The sequence below is a fragment of the Chroicocephalus ridibundus genome, chromosome 1, assembly GCF_963924245.1.
Source record: "Chroicocephalus ridibundus chromosome 1, bChrRid1.1, whole genome shotgun sequence".
Classification (NCBI taxonomy): domain Eukaryota; kingdom Metazoa; phylum Chordata; class Aves; order Charadriiformes; family Laridae; genus Chroicocephalus; species Chroicocephalus ridibundus.
In genome coordinates this window covers 132,289,270-132,303,354 of record NC_086284.1, presented here as the reverse complement: position 1 = coordinate 132,303,354, position 14,085 = coordinate 132,289,270, and the positions used below count along the sequence as shown (strand labels likewise).

The 14,085-nt window shown below is 39.9% G+C and overlaps 1 protein-coding gene across 6 annotated transcripts in view; it reads left to right on the top strand.

Annotated features, from left to right (window-relative positions):
• Positions 1–14,085, top strand: part of WARS2 (tryptophanyl tRNA synthetase 2, mitochondrial) — a 53,426-nt gene that overhangs the window by 24,806 nt on the left and 14,535 nt on the right. For all 6 annotated transcript variants that reach the window (XR_010073372.1, XR_010073369.1, XR_010073371.1 and 3 more), the window contains one exon: positions 13,244–13,324. Coding sequence is in view for 3 of the 6 variants with exons in the window: in XM_063352818.1 (XP_063208888.1) it covers positions 13,244–13,324 (81 nt within the window). In the remaining 3 variants the exon portion in view is untranslated. The remainder of the gene's footprint in view (positions 1–13,243; positions 13,325–14,085) is intronic.

Below are 14,085 nucleotides of genomic sequence, written 5' to 3'. Positions count from 1 at the left end.
AACTTAAACTACTGCTGTTTCATCTCTTGCTAAACCCAACATGCAGATTTCCCTTGAAGCCAGCAAATTATCAGTGAGGATCTTGCATTGCAGTCAGCCACAGAAAGCACGTTGTATCTTTCATAATATACTAATGCAGAGATTGAGTCTTTGAGTTCCCAAAGAGAAAGTACCAGACTCGGGAAATGACAGGAGGACAGGACTGTAAGTGATGCTTCTACAGAACCTGTACAGTCAACAAGTAATGAAAACTTCAGATAGCTAGACTTGAAAAACGTTCAGCTTTATCACACAAAAGTTTCCATCAAAGATTGTTCTGGTTTATGTTATGGTCGTTAGGATGGCCTCAGTTAAATAGACTACCTTTTATTGTCATTTTTCTGGGTGTCCTTATCTGTCCAGATCTAATGGTTGTTCTTCTTATTCAATATAAACAATAAATATTTGCATTCTGGTGGCAGTGTCTGATGTCTTGAACCATATTCTTAATAATACTTACCACATATCAATACAGCTGTATCAATACAGATTTCAGAAGTGGCTGATTCTAGCAGATTTTTGTAAGCTCATTGTCACACTGCAAGCAGAAGGAAGACTAATTACAGTTGTTTGTGAATCCAGACTGTTTCTGTAATGGTTTAGGCTGAAGTGGTTTGACTTCCCCAAAACAAGTCTATTCAAGCTGTCCGTCATGTTCAGGTATACACAGAGATGCACAATGGTCTGTTACAATTGCATTGGCAGGACCAGACGTTTCTCTGGAAGCAATTAGAAGGAATATCTGGATGTAGCTTTTGAGGCAAGGAAAGGAGACAGGAACCTTGCGAATGTGATTATTGTTTTAGTATGATAATGAGATAGTATGTTATGGCATGTCATAATGTCAAGATGATTGTTGCTAAAAACAAAGGTGTGAGACGGATTGCAGCTATTGCTAATCAAGAAAGTTTATTACTTGATTTTGGATTGGTAATTGCTCAGTTTTCAAAAAAGGAGCTGGCCTTTCCTTTTCAGCCACTGTAGCAGTCTCCAAGGGTGGTCTAAAACGACACAGTTTTGTTTACAAACTTTTGGCTGAGGTGTAAAGTGACCAAAACCAATTGTGTACTGAAATAGGTTGTATTCACAGAGGTCATCAGGAAAGCAGTGAAAATCCAGCTGCAGATAGAGAACTGGTTTAGTTATTTTATTACGGGCAACAGCTTTCTCTTTCCAATATCAGATCAAACTGATAAATGAGAATTCTGTGTTGAAAATTACCAAATCTATAGATCATAGAAGTGCTACACTTCTTTTTTTAAACAAATATCACACAACTAAATTATTATGAAAGAACAGCTTTTGATTTTAATCAGCTACAACTAATAAACGGAAGCACCCAGATTCTGTAGCAGAATATAGCAGAATGAAATTCTTGCACTGCAAAAGTATGCTAGTAAGCTTGCATTAAGGGAATCACTCATGTAGTCACTATTGTAAATGCCTCTGTGTCCTCTTACTTTCTCTGGGTTAACTTGGGCAAGAATGGTCTAGAATTGCTGAAGAGGGTTTGGTGTTTTTTAGTTTGGCTTACTCTGGACAACCTGCTGATCAGGCCCCGTCAGCATGCGTTCATGAAAGGCAGGTCCTGCCTGACAAACCTGATCTCCTTCTGTGACGAGGTGACCCACTTGGTGGATGAGTGAAAGGCTGTGAATTTTGTCTATCTGAACAAAGTAAAGCCTTTGACGCCATTTCTCACAGCATTCTTCTGGAGAAACTGGCTGCCCGTGGCTTGGATGGGAGTACTCCTCACTAGGTAAAAACCTGGCTGGAGGGCCAGGCCTAGAGAGTGGCAGTGAATGAAGTTAAATCCAGTTGGAGGCTCGTCACGAGTGGTGTTCCCCAGGGCTCAGTATTGGGGCCAATTCTGTTTCATATCTTTATCAATGATGTTGACAAGGGGATTGAGTGCACCCTCAGTAAGTTTGCAGATGACACCAAGTTAGGTGGGATCGTCGACCTGCTTGAGGGTAGAAAGGCTTTGCAGAGGGATCTGGACAAGCTGGATCGATGGGCCAAGGCCAATGGTATGAAGTTCAAAAAGGCCAAGTCCTGGGTCCTGCACTTGGGTCACAACAACCCCTTGCAGCCCTACAGGCTTGGGGAAGAGTGGCTGGAGAGCTGCCTGGCAGAAATGGACCTGGGGGTGTTGGTCGACAGCTGGCTGAACAGGAGCCAGCAGTGTGCCCAGGTGGCCAGTAAGTCCAATAGCATCCTGGCCTGTATCAGGATCAGTGTGGTGAGTAGGACTAGGGAAAGTGATTGTCCTCCTGTACTCAGCACTGGTGAGGCCTCACCTCAAGTACTGTGTTCAGTTTTGAGCCCTTCGCTACAAGAAAGACATTGAGGTGCTGGCGTGGGCCCAGAGAAGGGGAACGAAGCTGGTGAAGGTCTGGAGAGCAAGTCTTAGGCAGAGCAGCCGACGGAGCTGGGATTGTTCAGCCTGGAGAAAAGGAGGATGAGGGGAGACCTTATCACTCTCTACAACTACCTGAAAGGAGGTTGTAGCGAGGCGGGGGTCGGTCTGTTCTCCCAAGTAACAAACGATAGGACAAGAGGAGATGGCCTCAAGTTGTGCCCGGGGAGGTTTAGACTGGATATTGGGAAAAATTTTTACACTGAAAGGGTTATGAAGCATTGGAACAGGCTGCCCAGGGAAGTGGCAGAATCTTCATCCCTGGAGGTATTTAAAAGATGGGTAGACGTGGTGCTTAGGGATGTGGTTTACTGGTGGCTTTTGTCAGAGTTAGGTTGATGGTTGGACTCGATGATCAGAAACGTCCCTTCCAACCTAGACAATTCTATAATTCTGCGATTCTTTCTGTTCTCCCTTTCTGTTGCTGCTTGTGTTGCTTCTCTGGAATATGTTTGCCATATGTGAAAAGAATATTGATTACTTTTTTCTTGAAAGGCATATGCGTTTGGTAAGGGTTTCACTGTCAGTAGGCTTTTATTTACAGCAGGGTTTATGCAGATCAAATCTCTAATCCAGAGCTATCTGAAATACCTGCCTCCAGAGTTTTCCCACATTTTATCATCCATTCCAATACAAGCAAGAGGCAAAAGGCTGAACAATGTTAATCACAGATTGACTGCTGGGAAAAAGTGTGGTGAGAACAGATAACTCTCAGCGTACAACAGATCCAAAAGGTGCTGCTATGATAAGGATACAGTTGTTGTTGTGGAGTCCCAGAAATTATTTCAGTGATGTCCTTGCCTTGCAAGTAAAATGAAATAAAAGTGAAAGGAATTTTGCGTAGACTGAGTTTTATTGTATTCCTTAGAGGATATATGGCCTCTCTTCTCATGTATCAGGTATACAGCTAAGTTACCTATAAATGGAAAGTGCAAGTTTGGTGAAAATTAGTTTTGTATGCTTCAGAATCTCCCATTTCTAATTTATAGGTTTTTATAACATATATAAACAGAAAGTTAATGGCTGGCTATGTATTTGGTCTCCATACATAGCAGTTCAAATACCTCCCACACTTATATTACCATATACAAACTTGAACTCCAGCTTAGGGAAGTAGTGGATGCAAAGAACAAGTGATGATAACTTGAAAATATTTAGAAGCAAGAAGGATGATGATTAATATTTAGGGTAGTGTTTGGAGCCACATTATTTGTGAAGGGTTATAAATGAGCACATTTAATTGGAGTATCTAGGAAAACACAATTGTGGAGTATGTTGGACACTAGAATGGCATCCCAGTGAGAGAAGCTCTTTCGTTACAGCTTGTTTAATTTTATTTTCTTAAGTAGGAATACAAGTCATAGAAGAGTGACAACTTCTGTAAGAATAAAAGTAAATGCATGTTTCAAAATTATGCATTTTTTTTGGAGCATAGCTCCAAGATACATTAAGCCCTCTTTGCTCTCAGAGAAAATAATGTCAAGATACGCTTTAAGAGGCTGCCTTTGCCTACCAGGCATAAAAGAGAAGTAACAGAATGATGACTTATACAACATATCCTGAGAATACTAGAAGAAGAGCAAATATATTCCTTAAATTGTACCATAACTGGTAAAAGCTGTAACAGTCGTCTTTCATAAAACTTAGAATGTTTTATTAAAAACAAAAGACTACAGGGTGGGCATAAGGAAGACAGTAAGCAATCTGCACACATGGTAAGCTTATATGGTATAACCTATTTTCTCTGATTCCTGGTGGGTACAATACACATTTCAGTTCTTACCCATAACCATCTTGTATCTCATCTGTTTCACAGTCAAAACAATTTTAGAAACTGCTGTTGCTTTTATGTGGTCTCAGGCTGTTCTTCCTGTCCACCTACCTATCATAGTAGACACATACTAAATGTCCCAAGAGAGACTAAAATTCCATCAGAGTTGATTCAGCAGGCAGTGGTGGATATGCTGCACTAACACTTCTCTGAGGAGTCCTGTGAGTTTCTGGACAACGTAATGTTCAGTTTCTGGGCGGAAAATTGCAGTTTTCAGCCTTCTGGATGGGGTGATTTATTTTCTGAGTATAATCAGCTGCAGTATTCTTGCAGTGTGTGAGCAAATTGAAGCAGTAACTCTGGGAGGTGGGAATTTGCCAATTTGTCTTAGCCTTAACTCCAAAAGCCAAAATACGACAATTTAAATGTGTGCACTAACTGTTTCACTGCTATTATTTTCCAGAAATATCCAGCTGCTTTGTTTTGTGGGCAGAGTTTGAATGCATTCACGCTACTTCTTGTCCAATTTTCAGAGGGGTTTAAAAGCTTCCATTGCATCATAGCTTATAAATTCATTAAAATACATTAATTTAGCATGGTCCATTGAAAACTTCCTGTCATAAGAGGAAGTATGTGACTATTTAATTTAGAAAATTATTCTGCTTCTCTCATCCCTCTGTTTTCTCCCCCATAGGACTGGGCTAGACATAACCAGAGCTCAGTGGGAAGAAAAGTCATGGTTCAGTAGTATTTCTTTTTTTTTTTTTTCTTTCTTTCTTCGTTAGTTTACCTGGTTTATCTCATACTCATGTAGCTGTTACATGTTCCTCTCTCCACCAGTCTTCTGGACACACCAAACTAATTACTAAAACAGTATTGTGGGTTAGACTAGGGGAATGTTTCTGAAATTAAGTTCGTTTCATAATGAATAAAGGGAGGGAAAAGAGTGCCTTGCCCAAATTGCTGTGCTCTATCTGGGTTTATAACCAGTGTAACCTGATTCCAGTAAGGGTGGTCTTGGTCAGGCTCTTCAGAAAGGAGACACAGATTTTATTTCTGTAAGTTTTAGACAAATGTAAATAAGGATAAATTATCAAATTGTTCAAAGTTAATAGTGAAAGCTGTAAATCCTGATAGATTTACCAATGATAGCTAGATAACCACACCCCTAATTCAATACATAGCTTAACATGTTCTTTAAATCAGATGTTGCCTTTGTAACCATGAACTTATTCCATCCACACTTGAATTATTTCTTTGAAGAGGAATTTGGGATACCATGTCAAATTTTCTGTCATAAAAGTATCTCACTGGGTGTTCAGTTGCTGTGTGCATTTGATTCAAGAGCAGTCTATTTTGTCTTGTTTGTGGCTCTCTAGCTGTGTAATATAGATATGCATTACCAAGTATCTTGAACATATTGCTTGCAACCTTAGGCATTAATAAAATTCAAGAAAAAATGAATGTGAGCAGCACTTTATACTAAAAGGCCTCTTGAATTTTTTTGAAGCATTAACTGATACTTCTAGGAAAGACAAAAATACTAAAAAAAGTTTCATTTCTTTTGAAATTTAGGACACTTTACTCCTCTGTTCAGATTTCTTTTAGTACACAGCTATCCAAATTACCTCCCCAGACCTGTTTGTCGTCTACACTGTCAAAATCAAATCTTTGAAATTTATTGCCCATTTAAAATGTAGCCCTTAATGAGGTTACGCTGACCAGGGGAAGCTGTTTCCACATAACAGACATGCAGCAAATTTGCAGTCCCTTACAGAGAAGGGCTATAGGTTGCAACTTGAGGAAATCCATCTTGAAAGTGAAACACTGCATCTCTCTTTCCAGGAAGCCACTTCAGCTGCAGACACACAACTTCTTATAAGAAGCCTCAGAAAGCTGAGTTCCAGTGTTGCTGAGCTGCCTCCTTCCAGATCTGCTCACAGTATCCATGCCTTTCCCTCTGTTGTTGTTCTTGAATCTCATTGCTTGCTTGCTGTCCTCCTCGGCTGTATGTCTCAGCATGAAAAGTCATCTAGAATTACTTGGACTAAAAGTAGCTATTGGTTTTCCATGTATATATCATAAGCTGTGGCAGGGAATAGCAGCAATAACTTCACAGGGAATAGCTAGGACCAAGGACAAAGTAATAGATCTACAGGGAGAAGCCCTGAGGTTGTACTTCAGCATGTAACCCCCCAGAGATGATCCAAGTGCGCAGTGTGATCAGAGTTCAATAACGCCAAATGGCCACACAAGTGAAGAATTAAGAAGCTGTAAAGAGGGAGGAGCAGGGCACTGAGCCAGGTGAACAGAGAGAGATATTTGTGCCTTCTAGATAACTGCCATTATCATTTGGAAGTGGTCACCTCTGTTAAATAAATGTGCTTTAAAAAAAAAATAAAGGAATCTGACTATGCAGATTCAGGCTTGTCAGGCCCACAAGGAAGGAATGTAAGTAGTTTGTTCTGGAACTAACTCTTTGATTAGTGATTAGTAAGACAGGTTGTGGGGGATGCTTAATGCAATGGAAATTGAAGGAGGAAATGTGTCGCTGGTAATAGCAGAGAGATGACCAGCTTGACCCTTTGAGAAATGTTGATGGTTTTTACAGACTTGTAACAGATTAGCAAAGAAAACTGTGTTAACGTGGGTGAGAGCACAGAGCAGGAAAAAAGAGAGAAACTTGATGTATTTACTGAGGAAAGCAAAGGGTATGATACGGACTGTCTAGAAAGAGGTGTTCGCTGTATGGATCTGGTTAAGCTTTTTTGTGGAAATGGCTAAATGGGAAATACTTGGCTATAAGGGAAACAATAAATAGAGGACTTACAAGACCGTTAGTACTCCAGATTTTTTGAGCCAAGCTGTAAGAAATGTTTCCTGAGAAAATAACGTTTATATTGAAACAAGGCTATTATATTCTTTCAGGACACAAAAGTAGCTGGAGTTGACATAAAGGATTTAATGGATTAGATAGCAGTTTTTCAGAGTTACAAATGATTGTGACATTCTTGGAGTTTGGTTTGATATACAGTTCAGGAACTGTCACTAGTTGTGAGTTTTGTTCATTGGAGATGTGACTCTTTTTCTAAATTTTGTATTATTTTTACACTTGGGAATTTAGGGGAGAGGGCACTGCTGAGAAACTGGTGTCTTCATTGAGGAAGAGCTAAGCTTACTATTATCTGTTCTCTTTTGGGAAGGTGGGACATTCTTGAAGTACACCATGGCTCCAGAGGGTACTTCTGTTATCAGATTTTAAAATACAAACAAATTAAGTACATTACTGGTTCAAGTATAGACAGAATAACCTTAATTTATTGGAACTCAGCATACTTTTATTTCTTAGATTCATTAAAAAAAAAAGAACAAAAGAAAGCAAAAGACCTCTCTGTCAGTCCTACTCTTTTTAATGAAAATTGCGTGAAAAGTGATGCTTCTTTGACAAATGTCTTCCTTGTGGTGGCGTGATAAATGCCACCTAACACAATAGGAAGCAACTGAAAATCATTTGACAGATTGATGCAAAGATGAGATGTCTTTTCTCTGCTTTATTTCATTGTTTGAATCTACTGGAGGTATTACCCCTCTCCATAATTCAATGGGGAAATAAAAATCCTTGTGGGTGAAGATGCCAGAATCTACCAGAAAATGTGTTACTGGGATTGTACTACTGACCCCACCAATCAAGATGATAATAGTGATCAGATGTTAAGTGAGATGAGAGAAATTGCAAATTTAGTATAGGGAGCAATTACATTACACTTCAACTATCCACATGTAGCCGTTATCAGGATGAGATATACAGATAAAATTTCTGGATGCAATAAATTATTCTTCCTAGTTTTACAGTCTGTTAGAAATGATGCCACTCTACATTTGCTTTTGGGTGGTGCAGAGGACCTAGTTCAGGATGTTTTAGCAGAGGGCTCTCAGCAGTAGTGGCTCTCATTATAGTGGTATTTAGCATCGTGGCTGGAGAGAGCAGACCAAATAAAGTGCATGAATGTTCTATTTCAAGAAAGGGAGGTAGAGGAAAATGAAGTCCAATTGTCAGAAATAAATAAACAAAACCCAAGAAAGCTACAGCTATCCTGGAGGTAATTAAAAAAAAAAAAAAGTATTAAAAACCCCCCAAAACAAGCAACCAACAAAACAAACAATTAAATATGTAACACCACTCATGAAGAAAACATTGGTCCAGCAAATCCCTTTCCGTGGTTCGATAAGTTAGGATGCAATCAAAGGAAAAGATTAGATATTCAGGAGGGAAAACTTGCCCAAATTAGAAAAACAAGAAAGCATATAAAATTGGAAAGTCCACTTTTTTTTTAAACAAAAAATCAAGGGGGGTAAAAATTAATTTGAGGAGCAGCCTGCAGAGGATTCTTAAGCTGATAACTAAGTGGTCTTGTATCAAAAGCAAGAGGTAATTTAGGGGATCGGTGAGCGCAAAGTATAGGAGACACTCAGCGTTGATAAGGCCCTAAGAGTGAGGCTCAGTTCTTGGTATTGGACTTTGCTGCTGAAGGTTTTGGGAAGTTTGCCACTTTATGGATTTTGTAGCAGCAGATCAGAAGAGCTAAGTCAGTTTATTGTAAATTTACAGAAACTATTACGTAGACAGTTTAGACACCAGATGGCATTCAGCTGGGAGTCTGAAAAAAAACCTCAGATGTGATATGGCAGAACCGGTGGCCAAGGTGTGCAGTCTGCCACCATAAATGGTCAGTCTGCCACCGTTAATGGTCACTCTGACAGAGAAATAGTAGATTGAAGTCACATTGGCAGTACACAAGCAGAGCTCTAAAGGGAGCCTGGAAAATGTTACAAACCAATGATTTTGGCTTCTGTCTTACCAGGGATGGTAGAGTCTTCAACAAAGAATAGGATGCCGAGTGCATGAGTAAACAGTCTCTTTGGAGAGTCACTATGGTTTCTTTAAAGGGAAGTCTTGTTTCACTAAACTGCTGCACTCTATGAGGGTGTCAGTAAGCATGTGGATAAAGGGCATCCCAGGAACATGATGGATTTTAATTTTTTTAAAAGCCTTTGACAAAGTTCTAGGTCAATTCTTATTTTAAAAAAATGTATTGGAGGAAATGTTCATTACTAGTCTTGCAGCTGAAAGCCAAATAGGGTATAGTGATCGCTTTTTTTTTGAATAACACAGCGGTAGTCATGTCATTCATGGACTCATGCTAGGAGCAATTCTCGTCAACATCTTCATTCATGACCTGGAGAAGGCAGTGAACAGGATTTGTGGTCAGTGCTAAGTTCTTCTAGGTAGTCAAATGCTGTGTCAAGGAAAGGAACTCCAAAAGGATTTGTAAAACAGAGTGGGTAGGCAAATCAGTGGTAGAAGAGCTTTAAGTGCAAAGTAAAGCATCTAGGTAAAAGTAATCTAAACTTTCTTTACACAGTGTTGAGCTGAGTCACAACACAGGAAAAAAGTCTTGGAGTCATCACTGATGGTTCTCTGAAATCATTGTCTCAGCACAAGTAATTTTCAAAAAAGTCAACAATACGTCATCATCACCGTATCTCCAGGAAAGCTATTGAGAACTAGGTAGAGGTGACGTTTTTTCACTACACAAAACCTTATTGTGCCCATATCTTGAACATTGGGTATAGCTTTAGCGTCTGCATCTCAAGAAGGAAGTAGTGAATTAGGGATGATACAAAGGGGATAGAGTATCTGCCTTAAAAGGAAAAACTTCAGAGTCTGGGATGCTTCAATTCAGAAAGGAGAAAGCTGAGGTGTAGGTGCAGTCAAAGTGTACAAAATCAGAAAAGCACTGGATAAACTGAATGTGGAATTGTTCACCAAATTGTGCAATACAAGAAACATGAAATGAAAGTATTTTATGCATCAGGTTTGAACCTCTGGAGCTTGTTGCCACATGAGGTTGTGAAGTGGGCAGTATCAGCAGGTTCAGAAAGGGATTAGACACATTCATGGGGAACATGGACAGGACTGGGCCAGGAATAATATCTTCTGATATTATTACAATGGAGAAGTATGAGAGGAGGATACTGCAGGAAACGATAGGCTCACATGCTTGCCCTAAATGCCATCTTTTGTTGCTACACCTGGAAAAAGAGTGCTAGGCTACAGCTACCTCTGTTGTGATCCAGTAGGATATTATTTCTTACATTCTTATGTTTTGGTAGTTTAATGAAGACATTTGCTCAGAATTTTAAATGGATTCAGGGCAGGAGGCTTGACTGAGTTTGTCCGAGAGAATGGCTTCTTCTAATTGTGATCCACTGGTATTGCTCAGTACTAAAAAGGAAGAGTAGACTGGGCCTTTATTTTACTGGTGTCATATACATCTTCACTTCTCTCCAGTTTCTTTGTATCCAAAGTTATCCAATCAAAGTGATGGAGTACTGTAGCTTAATGAGTAACCACATTTGAGCTGATGCACGGTGACCGACCAAATGCAGCAATTACCTCCCCCTCTTGCCAAGTGAAACACAGTAGCTTAAACCATGATTTAGTCTGACAAATGATTTGTGGTTTAAGCCTAGTACCTCTTGATTCACAGACCAACGTACAGTCAGTTACTGCAATTTGGGTGATGAATGTTAACTCACTAGGCTCCAGTACTGAAATTTTTTCCAACTGAAATCTCTACCCTTTATATTTGCTCTCTCATTTTTATCAAGCTTTTTCTCCGTAGTATTCAGCACTCTAGCCTTATTTAGGAAAGGACTGTGTGTGTTTGAGGATTAGAAGTGAGTGTAACTTGCTAGGACCCAGAACTCCAGATTCAATTCAACAAATGCTGTTTAGATCACTTGGTGTTTTGGTAACTGATGTAATGTCAAAGCCACTGATGCAATGAAACACACGTGCAGTCTTGGCTGTGGAAGCAACATCTGACAGAGCTGGATCAATGACTGCATAGCTTTTAAAGGGGGTTCTTGTCAACACAAGTGCAACAGAGCACCATCTCCTCTCTATCCGTGACTAGAAAAAAGGAATTGGAAACCACTTTGAACCAGATGGTGATTCCTTCTAAATTAAATAGGGGTCTTGAGCTTAGCATTTTCTCTACAGCTCGGTTTACTCTTTGTATCTTGCAGAAGGTACATTTGTTGTGTCTTGCTACACTTTGTCTTGTGCACAGAAGACTGCAGGTCAAATAAGCATGAGGAAATTAAAAAAGAGAAAAAACCCACAACTGTGGGAAAGGTAGAAAGAAGGGAAAGAGAATCAACATGGAATATTTCATATCTCTAATCGCTTAGCTGTTGTCTTGAGGTCAGGTACCTCTATACAACATTGACAACCAAAATAGTGTAATGACTGTTAGCTAGGAAATGACTACATTTAAAATGTGACAACAAAGGAACTGCCATTAACAATGCTAGTAATTCTTACTTGTTAACAAACACTTTTTACTGCCTTCCATCTGGGTTGTTATGTCATGTTGCAAGCATGAAGCTTTGAACATCTTTGAGACAGTTAGCATGCTCTTAAACATCCAAACCTGCCAATCTTGAAGAGTGAATCAAACGTAAGCATAGGAGCAGAACAGAGATCACCTTGTTCTTTTAGTGGTTATCTCATATATAGCTAACTAGCAACAGACCAAAATGACTGGACAGAAGTTAAAGAACAGTGTATCCATCATCAGTGCTTGCCTGTTTTACTAATCCTAAAATGAATATTGGAAATGCAAAAACTGAAGGATATATGTCAAGAAGCTAAACGTGGATTCATCCAAGAGAGGTTGTTGCACAGCACACTTCTTGCCTCTGCCTGTAGAAAGTCTTCCACTTAGCAGGAGGGGGACAATCACTCTGTCTAAGGTCTTTCTGAAACTATTAAAATTCCACTATAACTCCAGTCCCTCCAGAATGTTAAATGAAGAGTTTGTGATATGAGCTTAAATGGAGTCTTCTTGCTCTCTTATTTTTTCAAACCACCCTTTTAGCAAAGGGTAAGCGGAGGCCTGATCCTTCTCCTTCACTTGCAGATCAGTATTAGTTTTCATAGGATTGCAGAACTGAGGGACAAATTAATCCACAATTCAGGCTGTGCTGTTAAGTTTGACATGCAACCTTAGATGTTATCCCTGTTTTGCAGACAGGTCAGGGTCATTAAGACCTGTTGGTGCACCCAAGGCCCTGACAAGCCTCACCTGGACCCTCCACCCATACACCTCTTATGCTCAACCTTGTCCCTGCTGCCCTGATTTCCTCACCGGACTTCCTGAGTTGACCTCAGGTGTGACTAATTACTTTTCTGTATCTGATGATCACCAGACTGCCACCATGACCACCCCTGCCCTGATTAAATAGAGCAGGACAGTGTCCTGGTCAGGGAGGTAACAGCTCCTGTCTGGCTTGTGGCTGTCTGCAGCCACAGCTTCCTGGAGCAGCCTAGCTCTTCTTGTTCCTAGGCTATTAGCTCAGGCTTCTGTGAGGGACCCGCAGTTATACTGCCAGACATGCTGCAGTGTAACATAGCTTGGGCAAGGACTGGGGGAGCCTGACCTGACCTGACCTTATGGGGCTGCTGGGGTCATGGGCAGAGGGTATGGGTGGAGGGCTCAGGTGAGGCTGATCAGGACGCTTAAGGGAAATCAGTGCATTTGGGGCCCTGATGCAAAAGAAATGAAGCTTGGGTAACTTATTGCTACTGGAACTGAGGAAGGCAAAGGGGTTTTGTAACTATTAATGTATTATCTCAAGATGTGGGGAAGCTGTGGCATTAGTGGCCAGCAGTTGGTTAGTTTACGCATGAGTTCAACTCTGTTATTGCTAAAATGTTTTCTTTCTTGTTTGGAAAATGTGAGTGGATGTGATCAAGAACCTTGCTGTGCTGCTTGAGAATAGTGCATTCAATCTACGCAGTGTCCAAAACTTGACCTTACTGAAAAAATAATAGACAAAAATAAATGGTTTTCTGATCTCTGATGCTATTTATCTGTATTGATTTTGAGAAAATGTGTGTATATAAATGCAGAAGATTAAAATATATTCTGACTTTGTACTTCTAGGTTCCTGAGCATGCAGAACTTGCCTGGATTCTTGGGTGCTTAACTAATGTGCCACGTCTACTGCGTTTGCCCCAATGGAAGGTATGGATGGTTTCATAAATTGAAAGGAAGTGTATGGGAATTTGGTAGAAGTGCTATCCTTGAAATACTTGTTATCTGTAAAGTACCAGTTGTATCTTGGTTGTCCTTGCTTTTGGTTTAGGTAACTCTCTAGTCCTATGGTGGAAGGAAGAAAATGTGTCTTTCCAGGTCTGTTGCTATCAGTGTATTTTTTTCTGCTGGAAGCTACAGGATAATATTTTGGCAGACTTGTAGAAACTGTACTAAATAGGAGGGTTGTTTAGTGTTGTTAGACTGATTTCGCTAGAATGCTTGGAGTTATTTCAGTGCTTATTTAATAATGCAAAACAACTAGAAGATACTGCAGTGGAAACCTTGAGCCTTTCTGATTAAGGAGTTCCATAAACAGCAGGTTTTTTGCACCGTGAAGGATGGCTATTCTGTAGATTTTATGGAAGAGGGTGCAAAAGAAGCAGATGTTGGAAGAGGAGTATAGAAATTATAAATATTAAAAATGTGCTGAGTGATAAAGTTAATGCACCTTAAATGTTTGCCTTTATAAGTTTTAAATGTTCATCTTCTTAATCTTGATACTGCATCAACTGAGTTCTCGCATTTAATTTCCTTCTATTTAGTAAGCAGAAAACCCAAAAGGCAGGAGACAGAAGTATCAAAAGGGGGGGGTGGATCTTAAGAGTAGTTTGGCTTGCAGAGTTCAGAGCAGTCTTAAATACCTCCAGATGTTTTCTTTTTTCCTGTTTTTCTTCTTAATTAAATAAAAA